The sequence below is a fragment of the Neolamprologus multifasciatus genome, chromosome 16 (genome assembly GCF_963576455.1).
Source record: "Neolamprologus multifasciatus chromosome 16, fNeoMul1.2, whole genome shotgun sequence".
In the NCBI taxonomy this organism is placed as follows: Eukaryota; Metazoa; Chordata; class Actinopteri; order Cichliformes; family Cichlidae; genus Neolamprologus; species Neolamprologus multifasciatus.
This window is the reverse complement of record NC_140454.1, coordinates 14,097,256-14,124,279: the sequence shown is the minus strand read 5'-3', so window position 1 is coordinate 14,124,279 and position 27,024 is coordinate 14,097,256. Positions and strand designations below refer to the sequence as shown.

General features: G+C 41.2%; 3 protein-coding genes across 7 annotated transcripts in view; 2 read left to right on the top strand and 1 right to left on the bottom strand.

Annotated features, from left to right (window-relative positions):
* rnaseh2b (ribonuclease H2, subunit B) overlaps positions 1-27,024 on the top strand; it is an 81,236-nt gene that overhangs the window by 30,375 nt on the left and 23,837 nt on the right. The gene's annotated exons all lie outside the window — the stretch shown is intronic.
* On the top strand, positions 7,173-15,987 carry LOC146500439 (nuclear receptor subfamily 0 group B member 1-like). The gene is made up of 2 exons (XM_085136500.1): positions 7,173-12,321; positions 12,576-15,987. Exons 1-2 carry the CDS (start codon positions 11,679-11,681, stop codon positions 12,815-12,817), a joined length of 885 nt encoding a protein of 294 aa, XP_084992626.1. The 5' UTR covers positions 7,173-11,678; the 3' UTR covers positions 12,818-15,987.
* Positions 18,223-27,024, bottom strand: part of il1rapl1a (interleukin 1 receptor accessory protein-like 1a) — a 170,288-nt gene continuing 161,486 nt past the window's right edge. For 2 of the 5 annotated variants that reach the window (XM_085136489.1, XM_085136488.1), the window contains 4 exons: positions 25,186-25,332; positions 22,742-22,912; positions 20,139-20,183; positions 18,223-19,716 (listed from right to left, as the gene is read on the bottom strand). In XM_085136489.1, coding sequence (XP_084992615.1) covers positions 18,995-19,716; positions 20,139-20,183; positions 22,742-22,912; positions 25,186-25,332 — 1,085 coding nt within the window. In that variant the 3' untranslated portion in view covers positions 18,223-18,994. The remainder of the gene's footprint in view (positions 19,717-20,138; positions 20,184-22,741; positions 22,913-25,185; positions 25,333-27,024) is intronic. The other 3 variants (XM_085136490.1, XM_085136491.1, XM_085136492.1) reach the window with 3 other exon arrangements.

The following is a 27,024-nucleotide window of genomic DNA, read 5'->3' as shown; positions in this document are numbered from 1 at the left end:
TGTTTGATCGTGAACTCCTGTGCCGTCGGCCTCCGGGCTGGCCTCCTGAACGGTTTACGAACTATCTCCAGTGATTCGGTGCCTTTCTTTGACTTTTGTTTCGCACTGTTTTCATGAACTCCGGGTTTTTGTTTTTGGACTTTTGCTCTGGCTTTGGTCAGTCTCCGGCCCTCCGTCCTGGACCCCCGCCGCCCGCCCTGGGTGGGTTGTTTTTGGTTTGGTTTTGTTTTGCCGGCTTTGGGCGTCTGGAATCCGCCCTTGAAGGGGGGGCTCTGTCACGATCATGGGTCTTATGACCCAGTGTTTTGAGTTTTAGTTCATTTTGATGTTTTTAGTTTAGGTTTAAGCTCATTAGATTTCTATGTTCATTTGCTTATTATATTCCCCTTGTGTTTTCAACCCTTGTGTTAAGTCTCCTTTATCCTTCATGTGTTTCATGTCTGTTTCTTATGTTGTCAAGTTCATGTAGTCATGTCAGTGTTTCATTGTTTCCTATTTTATTTTGAAAGAGGTCCTGTGCTCTGTTTTGCTCTTTCCCTGTGGGCGTCATTATGTTCATGTTGTGTCTACTTTGCCTTTCTGTCCCATGTTTCAGCTCCCTATGTTCTGTCTCAGTTGCTGTTAAGTTTACATGTTTTGAGTTCAGTCAGTGTGTTTCCTGTTTTACTTTGAAGGTCCACGTCTCATGTGAGTGTTTCTAGTTTTGCTTCCCTTGTCTCGTCCAGCCTGATTACTCCCAGCTGTGCTCTCCTTCTGTGTCTCATTCCCTCGTTATCCCTCTGTGTATTTAAGCCCTGTGTTTCTCTTTGTCAGTGTCGTAGTCTCCCTCATGGCTGTGTTTCCCTGTGTGTCAGGTTATCCATGCCCCAGTTTAGTTTTGTTATATTTTTCGGTCCATTCTGCAATAAAGCAGCTTTTTGAGTTTAATTTCATTGCCGTGAGTTTTGCGTTTGGGTCCTTCTCCTGCCTGTACACAGCCGAAACATGACAGAGTGATTCAGAAGACTGGGACCCTGACCTGGAGCCAGGCACAGGGAGAGTGCCTGAGGCCTTATTCCATGGGGCCCGGATGGGCACAGCATGAAAAGGGACATGAGCCCATCCTCCTGTAGGCCCACCACCTACAGGAGGTGCCATAGTGTTTGGGTGCATTGTGTGCACCCAAAGATGGATGGATGGATGGATATTTATTTATTTATTTATTTATTTTTTTAGCCATTAAAAGTTGGACTTGCTGGTGTGTTTTGGATCATCTTCCTGCTGCATGACTCAACTGAGCTTGACTTTTAGAGCACAAAATGATGGTCAGAAATTCTCCTTTACGATTTCCTGGCGGAGAGGAGAGTTAGTGTTTCTAATAATTACAGCAAGTCATCCTGAAGCAGACCCAGACCATCACACTACCTCCACCTGTTGTTAAGGTTATCTTTATATGAAATGCTTTTTGGGAAACCTCCCAAAAAGTTCAGCTTTTGTTTCGTCGGTCCACAGAATATTTTACTGAAATTCTTTTTTTTTTTTTTTTTGGAAAATATGAAACAAACCTTTGGGGCTTTTTTGGTCAGAAGTGGTTTGGTCAGCTCTCCTGAACTCTGGCCTTAAATGAGGCAAGTGAGGCCCGCATTTCTTGGATGTTGTTCTGGGTTCTTCTGTGACATCCTGGGTGAGTCATTGATGAACTATTAGAGTAATTTTGGTAGGTTGGTCACTACTCGGTAGGTTGGTCACTCCTCAGCAGGTTCACTACTGTTTCAAGATTTCTGTAATTGTGGGTAATGGCTCTCACTGTGGGTCACTCTATACCAAAGCTTTAGAAATGGCTTTTTAACATTTTCAATATCCAGGCCTGGCCATAGTGAAAGAGTGATTTAATCAGAGTTAGTTACTTTTCCACATAGAGTCGTATGTGTAGATCTGTACTTTTTTAACATGAACATTGAATTTTAGTTTCGTATAGTCAGCATTTTATACATTTGTTTTCCGTAACAAAGTTGATAAGTGGACTGCATAGCCCTATTATATCAGTAAAGAGCCAATTTTAGGAGATAGGTGCTGGTGTCGGACAAGATTACGCTAATAGTGCAGAGCATTATGCTATCAGTTGTTTTTGAATTTTTTTAAAAATGTTCAAGATCTTACTTAATCCATAGCAAGCAATTTTCCCATCATGCAGTGGAAAGATGACACTGTACTTGCATAAATTCAAGTTTTTCTAATAAGTTCTACCGAAGTTTAATGGAAGAAAAATAACCTTTGTCATTCTTAGGGGCAGGAGACAACTGCAGTGATTAAACACAGTTTTTCAGGCTTTTTCTCTCCTTTAATTTGATCTTAGTCAATACAGAAAAGAAGGTCCTGCACAAATATGAAGCTCATTTTAACTGTACTGCTGCTGCCTTTTAATTTTCTCCACCACTTATTCAACTTCAATTGAAGAGAAGTTGAAAGCTTAAAAAGGCAGGGTACCCCTCGGTCAGTTTGCTCGTCAATCACAGGGCTGAGACAGATAAGTGCACACACTCACATCAGCACCAATTTAGAATGACATTTGACTACACAGTGTCAAATAACACAAACACGCTAGTAGGCAGTCCTCAGAGGAGTAACTTTATTTGCATGCTTGAACCAACTCACAGGCTTTTCTCTATTTAATTATTTAATTACTGCTCCATGAGCATGTATGACCATGCATGCTCATAATTAATGCACAAGCGGTTGGGAAAAGCGCTTTAGATTTTAGAGGTCATGTCTCTCCTCACAAAAAGCCAATAGCAACGACAAAGTGACTTACATGATCACAAGAGCGTTCGGCTTCGGTCAGAAGCTTACATGACACTCATTTTGAATTTCATGTTAATTTTGGGCTTTTACTGATTTCTGTGAACTGTTCTTTTTTCAGAATGAAGTGATTGAACAGCATAAAACTTTAATGACTTAAAAAACAACAATTAGTTGAACAAGTTTGAATTTTAGTTTTATTTGCTCCCAAGTTTCACCATGACCAGATGTTTTTGATAGTTGTCAACAACCTTCTGGCATAATTCTGGCTGGATATTTGATCACTCTTCGAGAAAGAATTGGTAGAGTTTATTTAAATTGGCTACTTTTCTGGCACAGACCTGACTTTTAACTATAGTCCACAAATTTTCCATAAGGTTGAGGTCGGGGCTTTGAGAAGAACATTCCAGAATCTTAATGCTATTTTATCCATTCCAAAACCAGTTTTGATGTATGTTTGGGATCATTGTCCTGTTGGAACATCCAGTTGTGTCCCAGTTCCAACTGTCTAACTGTTGATGTGAGGTGAAACTGAAAAAATAGTTATTCTACTTTGTGCATTGTACCACAACCACTGGCAGTAAAACAGCCCCAGAGCTGAGTGCTGTTAAACAAATCATTTTTATGCTGGCAAAGAGAAACAAGCAGATGCAGTCAATGATGATCACTAATGAGAAGTTAATGGGCCTTGGCTTTGTCAAGTTAAAAGACACACAACTTCAGTACAACTTACTAAAGAATGTAAATAAGTCTATATATTTAAGTGTTTGTAGACTTTTGACCCTGTGTGCATTAGAGAAAATCCAAATTAAATCAAACTTATACCAAATTCTTGTTTTGTTAAGTCATTAAAGATGTAGACTGTACAATTGGTCCACCCTGGAAAAAGAAGAGTTCAAAGAAATCATTAAAAGCCCAAAATTACTATGCCATTTATGCCCAACATCCACGTACATAAACTTCTGGCCACAACCCAATGTCCTTATGACCTTAATTATAATATGTGTCTTTGATGATGAACACAGGCGAGCTTAGTGGAAGGAATGGGTTCTGAATAAATTTGTATAAAACATTTTAATTGAAAGACCTGTGAAATATCAGGAGTGGCTTAGGGGACTTTCAACACAAAGTGATGTATTGTTTTGTGTCTGTGTGGAGGTGTGTTTGTGCATTCAGTCTGTAAGGTTTGCAGAGACTGCTTGGAAACTTCAAGCACTCAGCAACGCTGACAAATATAAAAGTCCTTCAAACTTATTTTTTCTTTGAGTGTTTCAATCATTAGTAGCCAACCTTACTGTGTCAGCGTTTAAATGACTGCCACAATCAATCCATGTGGGACATGGTGGGACATGCCCAGAACTCCTCACCCAGGAATCATCCTTGTCAGATGCCTGAACCACCTCAACTGGCTCCTTTTGATGGAGTAGTAGCTCTGGTCTAAACCCTTCCCAGATGGCCAAACTCCTCCACCTATCTCTTTGAGGGGCCAGCCACCCTCTGGAGAAAGCTCATCTCCGCCACTTATAAGACAATAAGGAAGTTGGCATCCTGATCTTGGTGGGAAGGCTGTTCCACAGTTTGGGAGCCCTAACAACAAAGGCCTGCTGACCTTTGTTTACTAGGTGAGACCTTGGACAAACCAGCCCCATTTAACAATAAAAATAGCCATCCAGGCATATAGAGGCCAAACAATTCCTTCATATGATTTGGAGCATGGTCATTTAATGCTGCAAGTCATTAGTAAGCTTTTAAATAGACACACAATTTAACAGCCAACCAGTGTAAACTTCCTAATACTGGAGTAATATACTGACATATCCTGGTCCCAATTAAAATCCAGCGACATTCTGAATTATCTGGAGTCAGTGTAGTGGGCATTTTTTCAACTTGAGCATCGAAACACAGCTCAGTGTTGAAAATCACTGGTTATGAGTAGATTGCTTGACATTTTTGGACAAAAGGCTAAGCTTACTGTGGGTCAGGGTAGTGGATTTAATAACTAAAACATCAAAGTTATCATCATTAAGATTTAAAAGGTTTTGAGAGAGCCAGCAATTGATATTGTCAAGGCTTTGAAGTACAGTGAGAACACATGGGTCACTTTTCCTGGCATCTGGTCTGGGTAAACTCAAGACTGATTGGCTGCAGTGGCCCGAGGCTGCAATTTGCAGGGCATTGTGCCCTCAGATGGGAAATAAACAAAGGCTGATGGTAACATGATATCAGTCATTTATGAGACTACTTTAATTTCAATAAAAAGTTCACCTTCTCTTCTCGAGCCCTCAAAAACAACAACTGAAAATCATCAGTAGGTTATTACTAATGATGCATAAATCTTAAACAAGCATTTTGTAGTTGAAAGTTCATGTTTCTCTTTTTTAAATATTATTCTCCAGTTTTTTTTTTAAAGCATCAGCAAATGTAATCGGATGTTGCAGACAGTGAAGGTTTACTTATAAACTGTGTTATCTGGACTGGTGATGTCATTATAAGGTTGCAGACAATGTCACGACCTGAGTGAGGCCGTTGCGAAGTTGCCTAACAACAGCAAGTGTCTTACTTGTGTCCCTAACCTGCCAAGTTTTAAGAAAAGTGGGGTTAAGGTGAAGTACAGACAGAGACGCAGAATGACAGAATCCTCGATTAACAGCAAGATCATTCTAAAAGTTTCTTTAAATGAAAGAATCTGAAAAATTGTCAACATCTGACACATTTACCCCAAGCGAGGGGGGCGCAGAGAAGAGACTAAAAGCTCGAATATCTGCTGCTTTGTTTGTTGTAATCAGGATGGCCTTGTGTTTATACACCAACCTTGAACACTGTTACTAAAGGAGAGACAAACAGACTATGAACCATCCTATTGCAAGCGTGTTACGCTCGTGTTTGCAGTTTACCCACATTCAGTGAGAGGTGCACAGCTGAGGTAAACAATGAGCAAAGCTGTGTTTGTTCAGAGAGAGGCTTTGTGTATCACTGAGCTGTTTTTAAAAACTGAAGGGGGTTACGACGCACAACTTACTGTAAAACTGTAGATCTAAGGAACTGTACAAGCAGTTGTGGAGGACCGTAGGTGTGTGCGTGTAGGCTATTAGCCTACAATCACATATTTGTCTCAGGGAATAATACATGATACAATCAGGCTGATGCAGAAGGATTATAGTTTTGAATTTTCTTATTCATTCATATTTTTTATTTCATTTTTTGTTTTTATTTCAGTTCAGTTTCAGTTTAGTTTTCCTTGTTTTAAAATGTTTTGTTTTAATTGAGTTTTTATTAGTTCAGTTGTTTTAATTAATATTGTATGGAGGAAATATCCAAGATTTAGGAAAACCGGTCCGTGTATTACAGTACAAACACAGACATTTTGGAAAGAATTTGCCTCACAGACTTGTAAACATCCAAAGCATCAATAAACACAAAGCGTCTTCGAGCAAGGTGTGATAGCAAATTTTGCCAAACTAAGATGTCTTAAAAGTTCACAAAATAATTTTCAGTTAGTTTTAATTTTTCTCAAAGCTCTTTTTTTTAAAATGTATTTTTACCTTGGATAATTAAAATCTCAAATTAACACCTTTTGCTCGAAAACAAACAAAACAAACAAAAAAAGGTTCAAAGTTCAAAAATTTAGACGGATTGCTGTGAAGCTTTTAGCTTCATACATCAAAACACTTCACCATATATTTTTTGGGCCTCAAATGGCTTGTAGAACACGGCTAAAATGGAAAATCTGCACATATTTAAAAACGTGAATTATTATCTTCACAGTTATAATTAGAGTACAATCCATTCAGATTATACCATCTATTAATACTTTTCGAATTCCGTGTTAAAAAGTTTTCTACATTCTTTATTTTTGCAATATTGTGAAATACAAAAGTCACTGTTTGTCTTTTGCATTGTGGAGTTTTTGAGTAGTTTGCGTTCAAATATGAGACTTTACAGATCAGCCTGATTTCTTTTCTGTTGTTTTGATGCTAAAAAAAAAAAAGACCAGTGAAAATGTCAGGCTTTTATCTTTAATATTTCTTGAAATATTCATGTTCAAACACTGCCTCAGATTTCAATGTGCAAAAGGAAACAAAACTCATTACATATGTTCAAACATTACACCATAAATTATTTATGTAAATTGGAGTTTTGGAGAGCAGAAAATGTTCTAAAAATTGGCAGATTTGAGATTCAGTGACTCCGTGAGAACATGGATCTGATGGAGCTTCAGTTTTAAGTTAAGTTGTTTACAGGCCTGGACTGTTGTGTCCCACACAGATAGTCCATTTCAGACTTATGTTTGGCTTGAGTGAAAGTGCTGTCTGTACAGAATTCACAGAACACAGTGGTGTTAAGGCACAGTTGAAACAGCTGACTTTTTATTAGAGAGCCGGCAAAGAAACTGACATTTGCATTTTCACACCTCTGTTGGGCGAAGTCTAGAAAAGTTCAGGGCTTCAGTGCATGCATTTAAAACCAATTTAATAATATGGTGAAATGTCTCAGGACCCACTTTCTTTGCTCTTTTTAAAATAATGACTTAGGAAGAAGCAGTGTGCTTGTACATTTAAAAAACATTTAAAAAACAGTCGTGCTTAGAACATTTCCAGAGACCTCTAAAATAATCACCGTTCCATTATATATCCTTTCGTTCCTCAGTGTGAGCAGTGATTGAGCATTTCACATCACCAGACAAGGCGGGCCATACTTCAGCGACAGGAGCGTGAGTCATGTCTAACAGTTTTGGTTTGAACTGTTCTCTTAACTCAATTGTTCTGATTTTGGTGTACACAGGCTTGACCTTATGCTCTCAGATTGAGACCCTTTTCTTTTTAATTTTTCATTTTTATCCCTGATTAGTCCTTTTAATCTGCTTTGCACTTCGCTGCATCTTTCCACATTCATCTTAGTGCTTGTATTGTTAGTCCTTTCTTTTCTGATTCATAACAAAGACCAAGTTAGAAAAATAATGTACATTTTATTTTCCATTTGCGCAACAAATCTAAAGTCAGCTTATCTTCTTTCATACTCTGAGACACACACATGCACACACACATGCACATGCTCACTCACACTTTCACTTTGCTGTAAGTTGGTGACATGAGTCCTTGGAAAGTGCAGTATTCAATTTGTAACTATTATGGAGACAAGGACGAAGTCCTTTATGTGAGCAGCCACAGAGAGAAAATGGAAGCAGTCACTATAGCAACCGCCAGAAGAGTGCCCAACAAATCAACAAACAATGCAGTACAAGACTTTTCCAGGGGAGCCATTTAATGCAAAGCCTTGAATCATACAAAGTTGTCCTCTTAAGTTTCTGAAACCTGTCTTGGAGTGTCTGTGGGTATCTAAGCCCCAAGTACTTGGTAAAAACCTTGTGTTTTTCTCCACACTTGTGCTTCAAGGCCAACTTGGCTGAATGTGCCAAAGAACTGTCTTCTTGGGTCATGGCAACCTCAGGATTTCATCTGTGTGATCAGCCTTCAGGAAGTGCTTACTGCCACTAAAGCACAAAACAATACTTACTTATTAAAAGCATTTTGTGTTTTGAAGTAATCTGGACCCGCTAACAAAGCTCAAATTTAGTATTTTGTGATGGACACAGAACTTCTTTGTTTGTGAGTGCGATGCATCCAAGGCTGACATTTAAGACAAACTGCAATTGTCTTTTTAGGGAAATTGTCTGCCGGACTCATCAGTGTGGGTGGTATTGTTTTCAGTGAAATAATTCACTGTTTTGAGCTCCATGACAGGTGTTATGTGATTTTGTCAGTGTGATAGCATCTCTGTGCATGCAATGATGAAATGTCATAGATGTGCAGTCGAGAACAAAATTTAAAGTGGGTGTGGTTCGACCTACAAGTACAAATCATCAGTGCTGCGAGTGCGCCTAAAGGGTTCCTGGCCTCTTTGCTTTATGCCTCTGTACTGCATTCTTCTTAGTTTTTGATATATTACTCCCCATATTAAGTATCTTTATCTGATGTACGAATGTGCAATATTATTGAAGATGGATGTGGTGCATGAGCTCAGTGGTGTCGAGCTGCTATGATCCCATCTGGAGATTTATGAAAGTTAGCCACTTAGTTTAATGGCACTTCCTTTTGTCCTCCCTCTGTAATTCTTGCAAGTGGATTTCACTTTCCCATGGCCCCTGTCTGAGTAAATATCTTCTGTGGTTCTGACCTTGCTCTAAATTTCACCACCAGAAACAAAACTGTGCCGTGGCTGAAGCTGCCTGACTCGAGCTGTCTGCATGTCACAGCGGCGAGTTTCAGAAAGTGCAGATCAACTGCGCGTTTTGTATGCACATGCACACACAAACTACTGATCTGCTTTTCTTGGAGAGCAGACCATTCGCCGGCAGAAGCGACTCAGAGAAGAGAACGGTGGTGTTTTCTTTGCCGAGGTGCGAAAAGACACTCTTGCAGTTTTTGATAAACGTTACTTGAACTCAGAGGAGTCTTGACTTAAAGGCACAAACAACGCAACACCCTCTCACAAAACAGAATGCATGTTTTGTAAGAAGTCCCATCCTTTAAGTAGTATGATGCGACCGTGAGAGGGCCTCCCCATGCTGAGCTAAGTCAGACTGGGCTGGGAACCAGCAGGCACCGTGCCAGAGAACAAGTCTGCCTCATATCAAAAAGAAAAACTAACAACCTTCAGCCTGAGAAACCAAAAGTCTCTGCACATTTCATTAATGCATTATCAACGCGTTATCCTTGAGTTTCCTCCTGAAGTTAAGAACCTGAAGGTTTTCATTAAACTGAACTATTTCCTTTTCCCTTACCCTTTCAGCAACAGCCATTTAAAGTTTTACACTTGCCAGTCTCTGCGCATTAGTTGTGCAGCCCGATCCATTTGTTTCAGATTTCCTAGCTCACAGGAAACGATAGAGACTTGTAATGCAGATAAATGTTTTCAACTGTTGCAGTATTAAACCCCAACTGTTGTCATCTAAACTGACATCTTGCATTAATTCATCTGGTGTTTAGATGCAAAGGTGGTACATACGTGTCTATGAGATGACATGCATCAGTCATTGTTTAGGGGATAGGGTGGCATGTTTGGCATTAGTTTTCAGATCTTCATCCAATTTTAAATAAAGCATCAACTTGTTGTGGTGGTGGGAGGCCAGTTAGGTGAAAGATGTTTAAGAAATATTTAAGATTGACTAAATTTACCCTGGGAAGGATGGTTAAGTGGAGAGTTACCTAAAGACACCTTGTCCAAATCTGATAAACCAACAATAGATGAAAAGGAGGCCTGAAAAAGAGCGACCGAGCACTGCAGCAGTCTTTTCAACTCTGTGCTTTTGCAACAAGACATAATGTAATCTCTCCTTGAGACGGGAGGATTTTTATAACCTGTGCTGGCTGGGCCTTGAGCAGGAGAAGAGACAGGCTGAGTGAAGGCTGTTTATCCCGCTGTGTCCTTGATATAAACATGTGAAAAATTTCTGTGGTTCTTCTTTCTGCTAAATCAATACAAAGACATTCGGCCTCTGAACAATGTTGTAGCACTACAGAAAAAAATGTTTTTCATCCTGTCTCTCTTTTCATAACTGTGTCCTTCAACGCAACAGAGCAAGGGACACAGAGGTCCTGCTTACTGCAATTTCACGAATGTAACCATGTACTCAATGTCATCCTTTCACCAAACCAAAGACAACCTTTTGCTAAGACCCTCATTTTTTAAGCATGCGAGGGTATTTGGGACGTGGCCAGAGCTGCTCAGACCTTCTACAAAACAAACTGAGATTAGAACCTTTGCTCCAAACTTTTGCATTAGTCACCCACAGTTCTGCTCATCCTGACATCACATTTTGCTTGCTTTCTGTCTGGTTAAACTCCTCTGTAATCAGCTCTGATTTCCCCAGAGGGATTTTCCTCTCCCTCTTTCAGGTAGCAGCCAACCCTAGCTTGTGATCCCTCTCAGGAGCAATTAAGATAAACCTCTAATTCATCTGCTTTATCCCAACTTGTCCTTCTTAGTTTCTCATTCACTGACTTCCACCGCCCCCTCTCCCCACCACCTCCCAAATACCTCCTTCAGTGACAGAAGCAAGGAGAGCACTGAGTCATGACATCATAATTCACCAGCCCCAGTTTTCACGGTTAAATCAATATCAGCGTGTCCGAGTCAAGGTTGGAGGCTGGCCTTCGCGCCTCAGCTCTTCCTACTTCTTTCTCATAGAAAATCATATAAATTGTCCCTAAAATAATTAAGCCTTCAGATCCCTCCCTGGACTATTTTTTCTTTTACTGGCTTCTGTCCGATGACTGCTCAGAGAGTCAAGGTAATGCTGAGAATAAAGCTGGTCTCTGGCGCCTTCTCCACTTTTCTTTCTCTCTTGCTCTCTTCCTCTGCTTTTTTGTTTCTTTCACACAATTTATAAAGAAGTCTCTTTGATTAAGCACGGCTGTCGAGTTTTTAAAACGATCAAACATGATTTCTGAACAGTTTGATAAACCGAGCGAGCAGACGGAAATGTTACATTTCCTGTTTTATCTGAGCCATGGTTAACCTTTCACAGGTGAGCAACAGAGATGAAAGCTGCTACTGTCCGACGTGTTTACTTGCAAATAAATCAATAAAAAGAAATAAGAAATAATAATAAAAAATCATTTACACCGGTGTGTCTTGAATATGTGAGGGCTGTGAAAAAGTAAGTGTGGGAAATAGGAGAGGGGTGGAGAGAGGGGCGGTGTTTGAGAAGGGAGGTGTGTGTGTGTGTGTGTTCAGGGGGTCTGAACAATCTCTCAAAGCGCGGGGACAGACAGGAGCTAATATAAACGCTCTGCCCTTCACTCGGGGCTATCAGGGGCTAAGAAAACAGGGCTACCTCTGTCACTGACCTCAGGCGCTTCAAAGAAGCAGCGGGACGCGCTGAGCTCCTGCCGGCGGTCATGGCCACGCTGGAGGGCTGCCGCTGTCGGGGTGCCAGCGGCCGAAGCAACAGCAGCAGCAGCAGCAGCATTCTCTACAGCATTCTGAAGAGTGATGACCGCCTGGTGACCGCCGAGGAGCAACAGCAGCATCCCCAACAGCACACGCTGCAGCACCTGTTCCAGAAGCCCCCCTCTTCCGCTTCTGCCTCTTTGCAGGAGGTCCGACAGCAGGCTTGCTCTTGCGGCTCGACTCGGCGCCGGGGCGTCCTCCGCTCCCCGCAGGTGACCTGCAAAGCGGCGTCCGCGGTCCTGGTGAAGACGCTGCGCTTCGTGAAAAACGTCCCCTGTTTTCGCGAGCTGCCCGAGGACGACCAGCTCGTGCTGATCCGGAGCGGCTGGGCGCCTCTGCTCGTGCTGGGACTCGCACAAGACCGGGTGGACTTTGAGACCACGGAGACCGTGGAGCCGAGCATGCTGCAGCGCATCCTCACGGGCTGTCCGGACAGGCGGAGCGAGGCTGTGGGCGGCCAGAACAGGGGGGCACCCGGGGTCTCTGTTGTGGACATCGAAGCGATCAAAGCCTTCCTAAAGAAGTGCTGGAGTGTAGATATAAGCACGAAGGAATATGCGTACCTGAAGGGAGCCGTGCTCTTCAACCCAGGTGGGTCAGGGCTATTGATAGCAGAGCATCAGTTTTTAAGCACAGGTGCCACGCTCACGAGTGGAATCTTTCACACAAACTACATGATACCGTTTGATTTATTAATTGATGGGTAAAAGTTTGTTTTATTTCAGCATGACTGCTCTGATATTTACACTTTATCTTTATTTACACTTTATCTTTATCTCTGCGTTGTAACATTTTTATCAACTTCTCCGGTCATTTCACTTCCCCCCATCCTTCCCCACCTCTAGATCTGGAGGGTTTGCGCTGTCTGCACTACATCCAGTCGCTGCGTCGAGAGGCGCACCAGGCTCTAAACGAGCACGTCAGGCTGATCCATCGCGAGGATACGACGCGGTTCGCCAAGCTGCTCATAGCTCTGTCCATGCTGAGGGCCATCAGCCCGCCAGTGGTCGCTCAGCTCTTCTTCAGACCCGTCATAGGGACTGTCAACATCGAAGAGGTCCTCATGGAGATGTTCTACGGGAAGTAGGTCACGGGTCCATAGTGGACTGAGATGAATTCAGCAGGTTCACCTGTCAGATGGACTGAAATGCTCAAAGATTTTATTGGTCGGCAGGTGAGGACGACGTGTGGGACTCAATTAATTAAAGACAAATGTATTTGGGAAATCTTCAGTGACTGTGAAATGACCAACACAAGCAAATGTGAGTGTGCATGTGAGAATGAGCGGCACAGAGAAAGAAAGAGAGAATGTGCTGAGGGAACAATATGTCATAATAGAGGAAAAATATAAAGCAGCTCATGTAATTCATAACTTATTTGTTTTTATATAAAATATTTTTCTATAATAATAACGATAATAAAAAAAAACCCAAAAAACAAACTACTATGTATGTGAGTGATAATTGCTCCGTCATTGCTGACACGTTTTCCTCTGTGAAATCAGCCCTGGACGACTCTTACGAAGGAAGATAATGTGTCTCAGTACACACGCAGAAAGTACTTAAGAAATCTGACACACGTCGCCTCTAAAAATATGAGTCACACTGATTGATGTCAACTACAGTTCAGTCACATCAACTACAGATTATCTTCAGAAGGTCAGGGTTTAGCAGCGGCGGCTATTCACTGTCCAGAGTAGGAGGTAAGTTGTGGAGTATAAACACAGATGCAGGACTTCTGAATTCAGGTGAAATTCTGTTAGGCCACCAGAGTGCAACAGTATACAACGTGTAGCGATTGTGCAAGTCACATGGATCAACTTCCCCTGTCATGCACACAGAAAGGGGCAGAAGTGGTTGAGGAAAAGGACCTCAGGTAATGTTCCTGTTCCTCGTAGTCTGGCCATCACAGTGTGGGCACAGTGGGGTAAGGTATTAATTGCTCGCTGGAGAAAAAAATAAGCTCCCTGTAACCAACAGAACAAAAGCTCCTAGAGACGCCGCATAAAATACACCTATGGTTTAAACCAGACCCCTGTAATGAGACACTACTGAGTGAATGTTCATCTCAGACAATGACACAAGGACTTACTGCTGTTACACCATAGCCACACGATGTTACGAAGCTCAGTCCCTGAACATCTCACCTAGCAGCTATAATACTTCCTCACTGTTCAGAGGTCAGATGGCTTGAGCCTGCACTTGGTCTCGCTTTGTCGCAGCACCAATAAAATAACCCGGCCAGATTGTTAGCATTTTATATTATACCCAAACAATGGTGGTAGAAGTTCTCACACACTTTAATTAAGGAGCAAGTAGCACACATTAAAGAAATACTTCAAGTAATGGTCCTGCATTGTACACACATCAGAAGTAAAATGGCATATGATCGGATAATTATTGGATTAAAAACGATTACATTTGTGTCACAATGTTGCATCAACATGGAGCAGATTTTACGTTTCATATACTGCTGGGATATTAGCCTACAATATTATATCACAATGTGGTCAGATTTATTTAATTTGAATTGATTAGAACACTCATTAGTAAATCACAACGATATTAATTGGCAGAAAATTGAACTACTCAAATAAAGCACTTAGGTACGTGTGTAAAAGTGCTTAGCTGCTTTCCACCGTGATTCCCAAACGAGAAAGGAAAGAAAGAGATGAAAGCAGACGTAAAGCTTCTTCGTTGGGAGTAAAATCTGAGAAGATTTCTCATCTCGGTCACCGAAGTATGAAAGGACCTCCTGTTTCTGGGTACACTTTAAAAATGGGGCGCAACAACATGAGAGGCGACTGTGTGTGTGTGTGTGCTGTTGGCTGTCTCCAAGGTGAGAGCAGAGAGAGGAGAAAGTGCAGGAGGAGCTACCTTATTAAAAAGCCACAAAGCAGGGGGACAACCTTGTTAAATTACGGCTCTTGGAAAGAACAAAAAGTTATGAGTCACATTTCTGAAACTTCTAGACTATAATGCTGTATCGGGAGCTCTCCAGTCACCAGCCTCGTAGTCTTATAATAAACGCATGCGTTTAAATCAACATATTTACTGTTCTGTCGAACAAGGAAGCAAACAGTGAATCACTAAAAGTTGATCAAATTGAATTTTCAGTCAAATTGTTTCCCTTCTCTGGCTCCACATCAAAAACTCTCTGAAAAGATGTTTTCGAGATCAGTAGACCTTTCAATGGTGCCCTAAAGCAGAAAAAGCAGTGTCTCTGTGCTTAATTTGTTGCTATTAATTTCATGCAAGCAGAACAGCAAAGCACTAAAGGGAGGAGGTGATGCCAATAATAAAGGCTGGCACAGAAAACTTGAGATACTGATGAAATAGCTCACATACCTCCTGGTGGACAGATAAGGCATTGCAAAGAGTAAAATGGCAAGAAAAAACAAAACAAAACCATGCACATGAAGGTGTATTTACACACACACACACACACACACACACACACGGAAACGGCGTTGCCCATGTGCTCATGTGGACTGTGAAGCCATCCCGTCTATCTCCTCTGCCTTTTTCCTTCTCATCAGGGCCTATTTTCTCTCCAATTAAGCCTGTAATTGCTCTGGGTAATAAAGAGTCTATTAATCCTGTGTCTGCTAATAAAACCACACTGGTTTGGCAGGAGGCTGCTTTTCTTGTGGCTGACAATATGTTGTGGGTGTTTGCCTGAGTTGGCATCACTTATTACAAAAAGAATACAACCAAAGGAAATTCCACCATTTGAGACCCTTTTCTTTCGGTCTTTCTTTCTTTTTAAATTGGTACGTGTTACAGTTTCTCTTGGTGTTTGCATAGTCTGAAAGCAGCACTCCCCAGCACCACCACCACCACCCTTGTCTCCAACAAAAATGTCCACAGGCTGAATTTTATAAACACTGTCTTTAGCTTCATTTCTTCATCATCCTGCCTTCTACTCAGTCTTTTCCTGCTTTTTTTTCTTCCTCTGCCCCAGTTTCTGTGTTTTCTCCTGGGGTTGGCAGACATCAGTAAATCTGCTTTCTGTCTCTGTGTTTACCAGTGTTCAGACACCCGTTGTAGGTAGTGTGTATCCCCAGGAGATGGCACTGTTTGTCAGCACTCACCCACCAAAGTGCAGGCAAATGTCAGGCGTCAACTGAAACTGCCTGGCCTTAAGCCAAGCTGTTTCTTATATCAGCACCTCTTTTTTTTTTTGTTAAAGGTTTATCTTCACTTGGCATTTCTGGCTCTATCTGAAAGGCAGTGAACATCAGGAGAGAGCAAGGGCGAGAGCATGCAGCAAACTTATTCAGGTAGCTTTAAACCAGAGAATTTCATGGTGCTTGTTTTAGACACCGTTTGATTTCCATCGTTACCTGTATGTTTGTATGTCACACTTCTCTCAAATGGCCAACTAAGCTAGTTCACACTTACAGAGTTCAAGTCACTGAAGTTGTTTGTTTTTGTTTTACTTTGCCACCAGGGGGGATTTGTGACAAAACGATGGCAGTAAGGTTAAAAAGGGAAGGTTTGCAACATGGTAGCGAGGCCTACTATGACGTATAGCTTGGTGATGGTGGTGCTGACAGACAGGGGACTGAGTTGGAGGTTGAAGAGTTGAAGATGCTCAGATGCTTTTTTAGTAGTGGAAAGGATTAGAAATGAGCACATCAGAGGGAAAGTTCAGGTCGAGTGTTTTGGAGACAAAGTTAAAGGTGCAAGACTGAGATGGTCTGAACATGTACAGAGGAGGGATAATGGTTATACTGGACAAAGGGTGTTGAAGATGGAACTGCCAGGAATGAGTGAAAAGAAGAAGATCCCAGAGAGAGATTCATGGATGTAGTGTAGGAGCACATGCGGAGGGTTGGTGTGACAGAGGCGAATGCTAGGGAGGGCAACATGGAGGCAGATGATCCGATGTGGCGACCCTATGAGGCACAGCTGAAAGAAGATGAAGAAGAAGAAGAAGAAGAGCTGCTAATTTCAGTTTAATTTTTATTCTTTTAAAAAATAATTTTTATTAGTTTCAGTGTTTTTATTGTCTCAGTGGTTCTTTGTTTTGTTTTTTAGTACGGATAAGTATTTGTCAGAGGCAAGTTTTTAAAAAGTTCAGACTAGAAGTTATGATACAAACATAACTAGCCAACAGATAAACAGTCTGTTTATCTGCCTTTCTCCTTTCTTCACTGCACTGACATTTTGCTGCAAGAAAGAATAATTATCAGTATAATTACGTAACGTGTTTCTTGACAGGATGAGGAAATAGAGGACAGAGGAATATGATTAGATCTGGCATATTTCTGGACACAACTATACCATAAGGTCAAGAAACGTGCCCGTCTCTTCTCTTAGAGGGCAAATGTAGTTGCAATGATTGTACACACATGGACACCACCTTCCAATGAGTCTAGTATTACAGCATTTCGGTGTTATCCACCAGAAAGAGCAGCTGGATCATAGACTGTATAGAAAGATCTTTATAATGTCTATGAACTGGACGTTCAAGGCACAGTTTGTTTAAAGACTTATTTCAATAGTACTAAAACACTTGTTCATTTACCCTGTGCCAGATTTCCCAGGGCTGATCACTGATTCAAATGTCCTGTTTCACATCTGGTGGATGTAGCTGACTCTAGCCATTACAAAATCATGTGGTAATGAAAAAAAAAAAAAGCGTAATCAGGTGTGTTATGAATTACTGCTGGTTCAACTTGGACACAAAAGGAAAACATCGAAAGGAAATCAATGTTTTTAATGTGCAGTGAGAAAGTAAGGGCAACTGATCATGATTGTGTTTCTATAAAGATAGACATTTCTTTCCAAGTGAAAATTGTGTTTATATATTTATATAAATATCTATATTATATATAGAATACATATCTATTTGCTATGCATACTCAAAAATCACACCTTCAAATATATGTAAAAAGTCTTTCAAAACACAAAAGGAATTATTTTCTTTCCTTAAACATGAACTATCCATATGAACCAAATGAATTATCAGGATGGGAATAATACTGTTTTTTTTTTTAAAACCAAAACATTGAAAATGCTTTACCTTTGAATCTAGAAGAGCAGAGGACATTTTTTTGTCATGTGGGATTCAAAAGCCACCTTAATCTCTTTAACAAACCAGGAGCCACACCGAAGGGCACAAAACCAGCATAACACTTATACACAAATCCTCTTTCTATGGAAGATGAAATGCAAATAAGTATGACATCTCAAGCAAACTCTTTTCAGTTATAAAAATAGAATTCTTTTTAAAATAATCTACAGATTTCTTTTTAAGGTGAGGCATTTCACTATCACTCTAAAACAGCAAGGCTGTTTGTCTCAATAGAAAATATGAAGCTTTAGAGAGAGATCTGCCAGTCTATCTGCTTGGAGAGGACGAGCGCTGCTCCCCAACCACTCCTCCTTTTCAGTCCCACGAGACGATATATTTTTGCCAGCTTCTCCTTCTTTTTGCATATTCTATATTTTTTTTTAAAAAGAGAGAGTTTCCTTTTAAACTAGATACACCTTTTACAGGTAAACGAAAACAAGTTTTAGCTCCTCAAAGCTCCTGAAATGTCCAGGCGTTTCCCAAAGTTCGAAAAAAAAAAGTTCTCTTTAAACAACAAAGATTTTTAAACAAACAAACAAAGGAACACAACAGCGCACGCACATGTCATATTGGCTTTCCTATCGAGCGTGTTACAAAATAAGAAATAAAAAAAGAAAAAGAGACAAAAAAGAGAAAAAGATTAAAAATATACAACTCTTTATGACAAGTTAAAGCAAAAGTCCTACATTAGAGAAGGCAACATGATTGAATAAAATAAACAAAAGAACAAAACAGGAAAACACTGATGCTACAAATAAATTGAAATATATGTACAGACCCTGTTTTCCTTTTGCTTGTATGGATGCAATTTCTTGTATGTGTGTGTGTGTGTGTGTGTGTATTGGTTCCTGTGAATAATTGCCATAGTGTGTTGGTTCTTCACCATGGAGTCCTTGTGAGTCCATTTCTCGCTAGTTAATGAAACAGTGTGTTCGCATTATCCCCTGTAGTTCCACATAGAAAACATCCTCGGGAAACGAGGTGCAGTCCGACTGAACAACAAGACAAACCACGTCCAGGAACCTGCTTTACCTCCATGACTAGCTGCCGGAGCCATACGGATCCAAATGCTTTTTGCCGTAATCACAACCTCGAACTGTGTTCCTAAGAACTGCCAGACTGTAACCTCGTCATGTCTGACGTTGACCGATCTTCCTAAAGCTGGCACCGAGTCTGCTTGCCATTACCAGATGACGCTGGAGATGCTGGTTTCCCTGGGCAGCAGAGGGAGCATGGCGTTGTTGGCGTGCCCCTCCTCCAGACTGTGCTCTCGGCTCTTCCCGGGTGGCCTCTGTCCGTTCAGCAGTGTCAGTGGGATGTTGCAGTAGGTGTGCTGGTTTCCCAGAGATGAGAGAGGTGGCAAGGTCCCTCCTGGGGGCATGTCGTACTCGTAACTGCGGTAGTAGTGTTTCTGCCTCATGGTGGTGTGGTAGGTGCTGTGGAACGAGGAGCGCAGCTCTGGGTGGGCGGTGGCCATGGCCGTGGAAGTGGCCGCCGCCATGGACATGGCAGAAACAGTCTGCAGCTCTCCGAATGGGCCCTGCTCGCTGACGTCTAGTGCCGCCTCATGCGTGAGCATGGGCTCCGTGCGTCTGAAGGGCATCTCATACTGCAGCTGCTTCCAGAACTTGGAGTTGAGCTTGTTGCTCTTGGTTCCACGCCATTTGATGACAGTAAGGGTCTTAATGGTGTGTTTAAGCGCCTCCACTTCCTGGTAGTTCATGATTCCGCGCAACTCGGCACATTCGATCAGGATGACTTTGATCTCACCCGTCACCAGCATGTTGCGCAGTCGCGTCTCCAGCTCAAAGATGCTCCAGCCTCGCCGCACTACGTAGTTGGGTGTCATAACTATGATGAGGCGTTTGCTCTGGTCTACACAGCGGGCCACGTCCTCGATGTAGGCTGCGGGAAAGAAGCGGTAAGGAAAGAGAAGAGCAAAAATTTATGTGACACAAGTGTGGCAAAACATTGCAGTAAGCATTGTTTTCACCTAATGAGAACAGGGCCACAACACAGTGATGGATGAACACACAGACAGCATCAGACACAAAACACAAGACAGTGACAGGTATCTGGTCTACTAACACCCGTTTAATATGGAGCTTTAAGTGTGCACAAAGGTGCAGCATATAAATTAACATTTTATGCACATAGAGCAGATCCATATGGCTCTAACTGCAAACCAGTGATTGATAAAGCTGCACACTCTATAGGATTAGGGCTGAGCTCGCTATTGAATTGGGCCTGATGTTTCAGATCACACAATGGTGCCACTCTAAGCATGAAAGCAGCTGATGCAAGAGGAAAAGACCGAAGGCGAGTACCTCTAAAGAGCCGCGTGTCATCCTGGTAATGCTCATTGGTGAGACCTAAACATAAACATTTTAACATTCAGGTCACAGGCAGAACACATTACAGACACAGAAACATGCTCAACACTGTCAGAAGCGTGGCTGCGTCCCCTCTCAGTCATCTTTTTATTTCACATACGATTAATCACATACCATGTTTCTCTGATTGGACATTCATCTGCAATGATTTTACTTGGCAGTGGTGGTGGCGGCAATTCTCTTTTGATTAAAGGATAGAAGCGGCTCAGTCAGCAGGGCTCAGAGCCTTCACACATTACCCACTGATGTTTAATTCTGTCTGGACCAGCTAGGACGTGTTTGCGTTTTATCTTTCTCACATGAAGCCTACAGTAGAAACACACAGCATCGCTACTAACTAGAGCACACTGTGTACCACTGGCAAAAACAGACTGCTAAACAGAGTTAGCACGCATGAGAATATGTTCAGACAGAATTTTCATGGATTTATTAATACATGGATAAAAACCAGCGAGGATGATAAATTTGCTCAATATATCGGCTCCCGGTACACACCGCATACTGTATTCCCATATCTGTAGTACACAGTATGGGAACAGCTAGTGAGAAATGCTATGATCTAGTGCTTTAATCCAGAGAGGTTTGAGACGATACAAGAAAAAAAGGGTTCTTGTTGACAGTATTGCATTGAATATTGCATTTCCCTCCTCTTCCCTTATTTTAACTTTGAAATATTCATCTATTCATCACTTGTGAGCATCCTCTGCTTGATTCTGCCCTGACAGCACCGGACATTGAAACACAAGACAGTGACGGTGGAAAAACAATGGTGAAAACAAACAACACAGACAAAACAGACTGTGACAATCTATGTATATGTATATGTATACATGTACCCTGCTTCCAAAGAAATTAACAATCTCCAATAATGGTAATTTAGTTTTAATGAAAAGACAGAACATCAACCAAATTCCAGAAAAAAGACATTATATAAAAGTCACAGATTGAAAGAAGTATTTGATGCCTAAGCAAAACATGACTTGGTACTCTGTAGAGAAAGCCTCGTTGGTAAGCACCAGAGAGATGTGGGATGGATATTGGCCCACTCCTCTTTATAGAAACTTTAAATCCTTTACATTTCTTGGCTGCTGCTTGGCAAGTCTAAGCTTCAGCTCCCTTCACAGTTTGTTTATAGGTCTGGAGATTGGCTAGGCCTCTCCGTGACCTTAATGTGCTTCTTCTTTAGATCCGTTGTTGCCTTGGTGGCATGTTTTGGGTCATTCTCATGCTGGAAGACCCATCCATGACCCACCTTCAGTGTTCTGACTGAGCAGGGAAACAGCCCAAAAGTATAATATTTCCACTTCAGTGGAGGATGGTGATCCTTTGGTTATACTCAATATTTCTCTTCCTCCAAACACGGCGGGTCGAGTTGATACCAAAGAGCTTGATTTAGGTTTCATTTGACCACAGCACTTTCATGCATGCCTTCTCTGAATTATTTAGATGCCCACTAGCAAACTTAAGATGGGCCTGTAGATGTGCCTTGTTAAACAGTGGGAACTCTTGTTGTGCGCTATCAATGATGTTCTTGGTGACTTTGGTCCCAACTGCACCTCCCGTGTATTTTTGACCTGATCTATCACCTTTGTCATGATCATCCTCACCCAATGAGGGAAGATCTTGTATAGACTGAGGTTGTCACAAGGTTTTGTATTTCTTCCATTTCTGAATCACGCCAGCAGCTGTCACCTTGTCACCAAGATTCTTGCTGATGGTCTTATCGTCCATTGTGGCCTTGTGCAGGTCTATAGGCTGCTCCCTGACATCCTTTAACAGCTGTTTTGTCTTACCAAATTTCTTGGTCTTCCCAAGAAATTGATTATGTGCTTTATGCACATAATCGTTTGATATCACAAGCATCTGTTATTGATTGATTGTAATCTGTGTGCCATCTTTCTCGCTCACTATGTATTAACAGACCTCTCTGTATTGAATCATATCTGTTATTAACCTCTGTCTCTCTTCCACAGCATGTCTTTTATCCTGTCTTCCTTCTCTCACCCCAACCGGTCACAGCAGATGGCCGCCCCTCCCTGAGCCTGGTTCTGCCGGAGGTTTCTTCCTGTTAAAAGGGAGTTTTTCCTTCCCACTGTCGCCAAAGTGCTTGCTCATAGGGGGTCATATGATTGTTGGGTTTTTCTCTGTATCTATGAAGCACCTTGAGGCGACTTTTGTTGTGATTTGGCGCTATATAAATAAAATTGAATTGAATTGAATTGAACTGAATGTGAGCACACAGCCAGTCTATGGGAGCCAGAATTCTAGCGTGTTGGTCTGGAATCAAATACTTATTTCGCTCATTGTCACTCAATATTTTAATGTCTTTCTCCATTAAAATGAGACTATCATAAAATTAGAGACTGGACATTTCTTTGTAAGTGAGCAAATTTACAAATTCAGTAGGGGATCAAATAATTATTTCCCCCAATATAGAATATATAGTAGAAACAAACACCTATACAACTGTTTACAGTATGGCACAAACATTACAAACGTATGCAAGCATGCATACATACAAACACACACAGTCTTACTTCCTGATGGGATGAGGTCTCGATCTGGGATGAAGAGTTTGTAGCCATAATGTTTCTCCAGAACATCAGGGAGGATCTCCAAGGCAAAGCGCTCCTCTTCCCGGGTCTCCTGACTCCACTGGTCAGGGTCCACTTTGGTGTAAGACAAATATGCATCATAGTCTTTATTTTCTGAGGAACAGGAAGAAAGAGTGGAGAGTCAGTCATGAAATATGCAGACTAAATGCCATGGCCTTTTCACTAAACACTGCACGTTTATTCTCTGATGAGCATTTTATTCCAAACAACTGACTTTACACATTTCTTGCAACTGCGTTGGCTAACTTCTACAATAGTTAAAACTTTTAAAGCTACTTCTAAAACCAGAATTACACACTCCTTATTATAGTTTCAAAATAATAAAATAACATTGGTTTTTCTTACACTTATTGGCTCTATCCATAAACATTCACATTTAGTGTCATGTGATGTCATGGTTATGGCAGTGCCATTTAACCCTTATGCACGGCACCTCAAATAGTTACCAGTTATTTTCATCCAAACAGAATATGCATCAGAAATTTCTGCAAATTTATAGACAAAAGGCACAAAAGTAAAATGCTGAAAGTCAGAAGTTATACCTTTTGTGTAATTCTTATACAGTGTTTAACACAATTATTAGACCACCTGCCATAAAAACAGGAAAACACAAATATTTTAGAAATTTGTCAAAAACGTTTTGAAAGCTAGAAACTACTGAATTTACTGAACTGACCATATAACCACCAAAACATTTTTTTTTCTTTTCCGGGATACATGTAATTACCTTAATCAAATAATAATAACGTGATTTATTATTTTTTTAATTTTTTTTTTTTTTGTAAAACAGCGAATGTGAAGATTCATAGGTAACATTAATTATAAAACTGAAAAATTGAATTTTGATTAAAATGCTTGTTCATGCTGGAGGATTTGACATTATAGAAACATAACTTTTTTGATGATTACCAATACTGGTAACTTGCATTTGCACTTTCTACAGGACACATGATTGTGCTTTGCTGTGTCAGTTTACATTTTCTGTTTGGTACTTTGTTTTCTATAAAAAACTGTTAAATTTTATAATTTGCCTACATGGATTTCCTTCCAGTGAGTCACAAGATCATTCATGACGTTAGCTACTTATGATCAAGGAGAAGGCCTTTCTTGCAAATGCTGTTCCCAATAAGTGTCTCCGGTACGCAGTCAAATTCTTCCACACCAAACTCAGAAAACCATTTCTTTTATTGTCTATTGTATGTATTTTTTGCTTATCATTCTTGTTTGGAAAAGAGAAGACCACTTTTCTAGTGGTGTCAAATTGATTTGGCCATGTAGTGTATACAAGAAATAAATTGTGGTAGATACAAAAATACCCAAAACAATGCATAAGCAATACTCTCTTCCCACCTCAAATTGATTTCCCAGAAGACAGTGGGAAGAACTGAGAAGGTAGAAAATAGATAACAGAGAAAAGAACAGTGCTGGTGACATATTCGCTAAGTCCTAAGTCCTAGTCATTATGCTCTGTGGAAACCGGAATGTGGCTCAGTCAGAAAGTGAGGAAGGACTGCTTCAGAAAGTCTTTTGAGGAGCATGCGCAGCTTTGAAACTTAATGGAAGGGCCATGGCTGTGCTCAATAGGATCCAAACATCAAACAAAGCTTTCAAATTAGCAACCAACCTCGCAAATTAACCACCTAGCAAAGTTGGAAAAATCAAAAACAGCTTGTATCAGCGGTCCCTGACGGCATGACTTAATCATGTGGAAGTTTGAGTCTACAGTCTTGGGCGTAATGGATAATTTATACTACTGTAGAAACAATCCGGTGACTTCTGTCTTTCCAGAATTCTTGAAAAGAGAGCAAAAATGCAAAACACAGAAGAATCATACTGGGACACAAACAGACAAATCCTTAAGTGAAGTACAAGTTAACTATGTTCTGTAGAGAAAGCAAAAAGTTGCTTTCCAATTTGAGGATTGTTACGCTCCTATTTGTTGCTCAGAGACGGTGCTTCGAGCCTGCCTTGTTGCTGTGTATCACTATCTGGCAGCAGAGGGTGGGCTTCATTCCATGACATACTGAGATTGATCTCTTTTTAAATGGGCAACAAATTGAAAAACTGTCTCTTCCTTTCCCGGTAAAGTCACTGCGCCATGCACCTCTTTACCAACAGCAGCGGAAATGCCGTCAGTGAGATAGCACTGGGGTAAACATCTGTAACTACTAGTGAGTAGTTACTTTTAAACAAAATAGTATGTTCATTGGAGCTATGAATACAAGCCCACAAAGGCACATACAGAGTCATCACGGCTTGCTTGATATTGAGTTTATGGATAAAAAATGTCCTGGTGGAAAAAGTGTGAAGAAGATAATGGTTAAAAGGCCCAAAGACATTTTTTAGACACATTCTTCTGTCTTTACCTCCGTCTACATCTTCACTGCCAAAGTGCCTCCTGTAGAAAAGCATCAGCTCAATCTTGTAGCATTTGTAGAGTGAGATGAGAAAGATGAGTAGCAGCAGGATTGCTCCCAGCCCTCCTGCCAGCTCCACAGTGTACATGAGCTCTGCTGAAGACAACACATACAGACAAGAAAATAAGCAAAACTGCTGAGACAGTCATGGTTAAAAAGCCAGTTACAGTTTTGTCTGGCCACTTACAGTCACTGCAAATAGATAAACATCCCCGCACCTCTTAGGTTTTACTTATTGGGACAAAATAAAAAAATTATCTAGTCCCTACCAGGTCTAACAAAAACACATGAAATAATACACTGAGTCATTTTTTTTATTCAATAGAAACTAAGACAAACCCCAGAAAGAGTGTGTAAGTACACCACATAATTCAATAGTTTGTTGAAATACCTTTAGCTGCAATAACTTGAAGTACTCATTTTCTGTATGACTTCATAAATTTCTTACATCACTGTAGAGGAATTTGGGCCCTTTCTTCTTTCCAACATTGCTCTAGTTTACTGAGGTCTGCAGGCATTTGTTGATGTTCAGATCTCCAATGGTTTCTCCACAACATATTCAGCCAGTTTGAGGTTTGGACATTGACTGAGCCATTCCAACACTTTGATTATTTTCTTTTTCAGCCATCCTGTTGTAGATTTGCTGCTGTGCCCATTGTTCTGATGTAAAACCCAGTTTGGGCCAAGCGTTAGCTATCGGACACATTGCTTTACATTCGACTCTAGAATACTTTGGTACAGTGGCTTGCAAAAGTATTCAGCCCCCTTGAACTTTTCCACATTTTGTCACATTACAGCCACAAACATGAATCAATTTTATTGGAATTCCACGTGAAAGACCAATACAAAGTGGTGTACACGTGAGAAGTGGAACGAAAATCACACATGATTCCAAACATTTTTTACAAATAAATAACTGCAAAGTGGGGTGTGCGTAATTATTCAGCCCCCTGAGTCAATACTTTGTAGAACCACCTTTTGCTGCAATTACAGCTGCCAGTCTTTTAGGGTATGTCTCTACCAGCTTTGCACATCTAGAGACTGAAATCCTTGCCCATTCTTCTTTGCAAAACAGCTCCAGCTCAGTCAGATTAGATGGACAGCGTTTGTGAACAGCAGTTTTCAGATCTTGCCACAGATTCTCGATTGGATTTAGATCTGGACTTTGACTGGGCCATTCAAACACATGGATATGTTTTGTTTTAAACCATTCCATTGTTGCCCTGGCTTTATGTTTGAGGTCGTTGTCCTACTGGAAGGTGAACCTCCGCCCCAGTCTCAAGTCTTTTGCAGACTCCAAGAGGTTTCCTTCCAAGATTGCCCTGTATTTGGCTCCATCCATCTTCCCATCAACTCTGACCAGCTTCCCTGTCCCTGATGAAGAGAAGCACCCCCAGAGCATGATGCTGCCACCACCATATTTGACAGTGGGGATGGTGTGTTCAGAGTGATGTGCAGTGTTAGTTTTCAGCCACACATAGCGTTTTGCATTTTGGCCAAAAAGTTCCATTTTGGTCTCATCTGACCAGAGCACCTTCGTCCACATGTTTGCTGTGTCCCCGACATGGCTTGTGGCAAACTGCAAATGGGACTTCTTATGGTTTTCTGTTAGCAATAGCTTTCTTCTTGCCACTCTTCCATAAAGGCCAACTTTGTGCAGTGCACGACTAATAGTTGTCCTATGGACAGATTCCCCCACCTGAGCTGTAGATCTCTGCAGCTCGTCCAGAGTCACCATGGGCCTCTTGGCTGCATTTCTGATCAGCGCTCTCCTTGTTCGGCCTGTGA

Bases quoted from the DNA above. Each gene is read 5' to 3' on its own strand.
- LOC146500439 (XM_085136500.1), top strand. From the start codon at position 11,679: ATGGCCACGCTGGAGGGCTGCCGCTGTCGGGGTGCCAGCGGCCGAAGC. The intron at 12,322-12,575 runs GTGGGTCAGGGC...CCCCACCTCTAG, and splicing joins AGCCGTGCTCTTCAACCCAG to ATCTGGAGGGTTTGCGCTGT.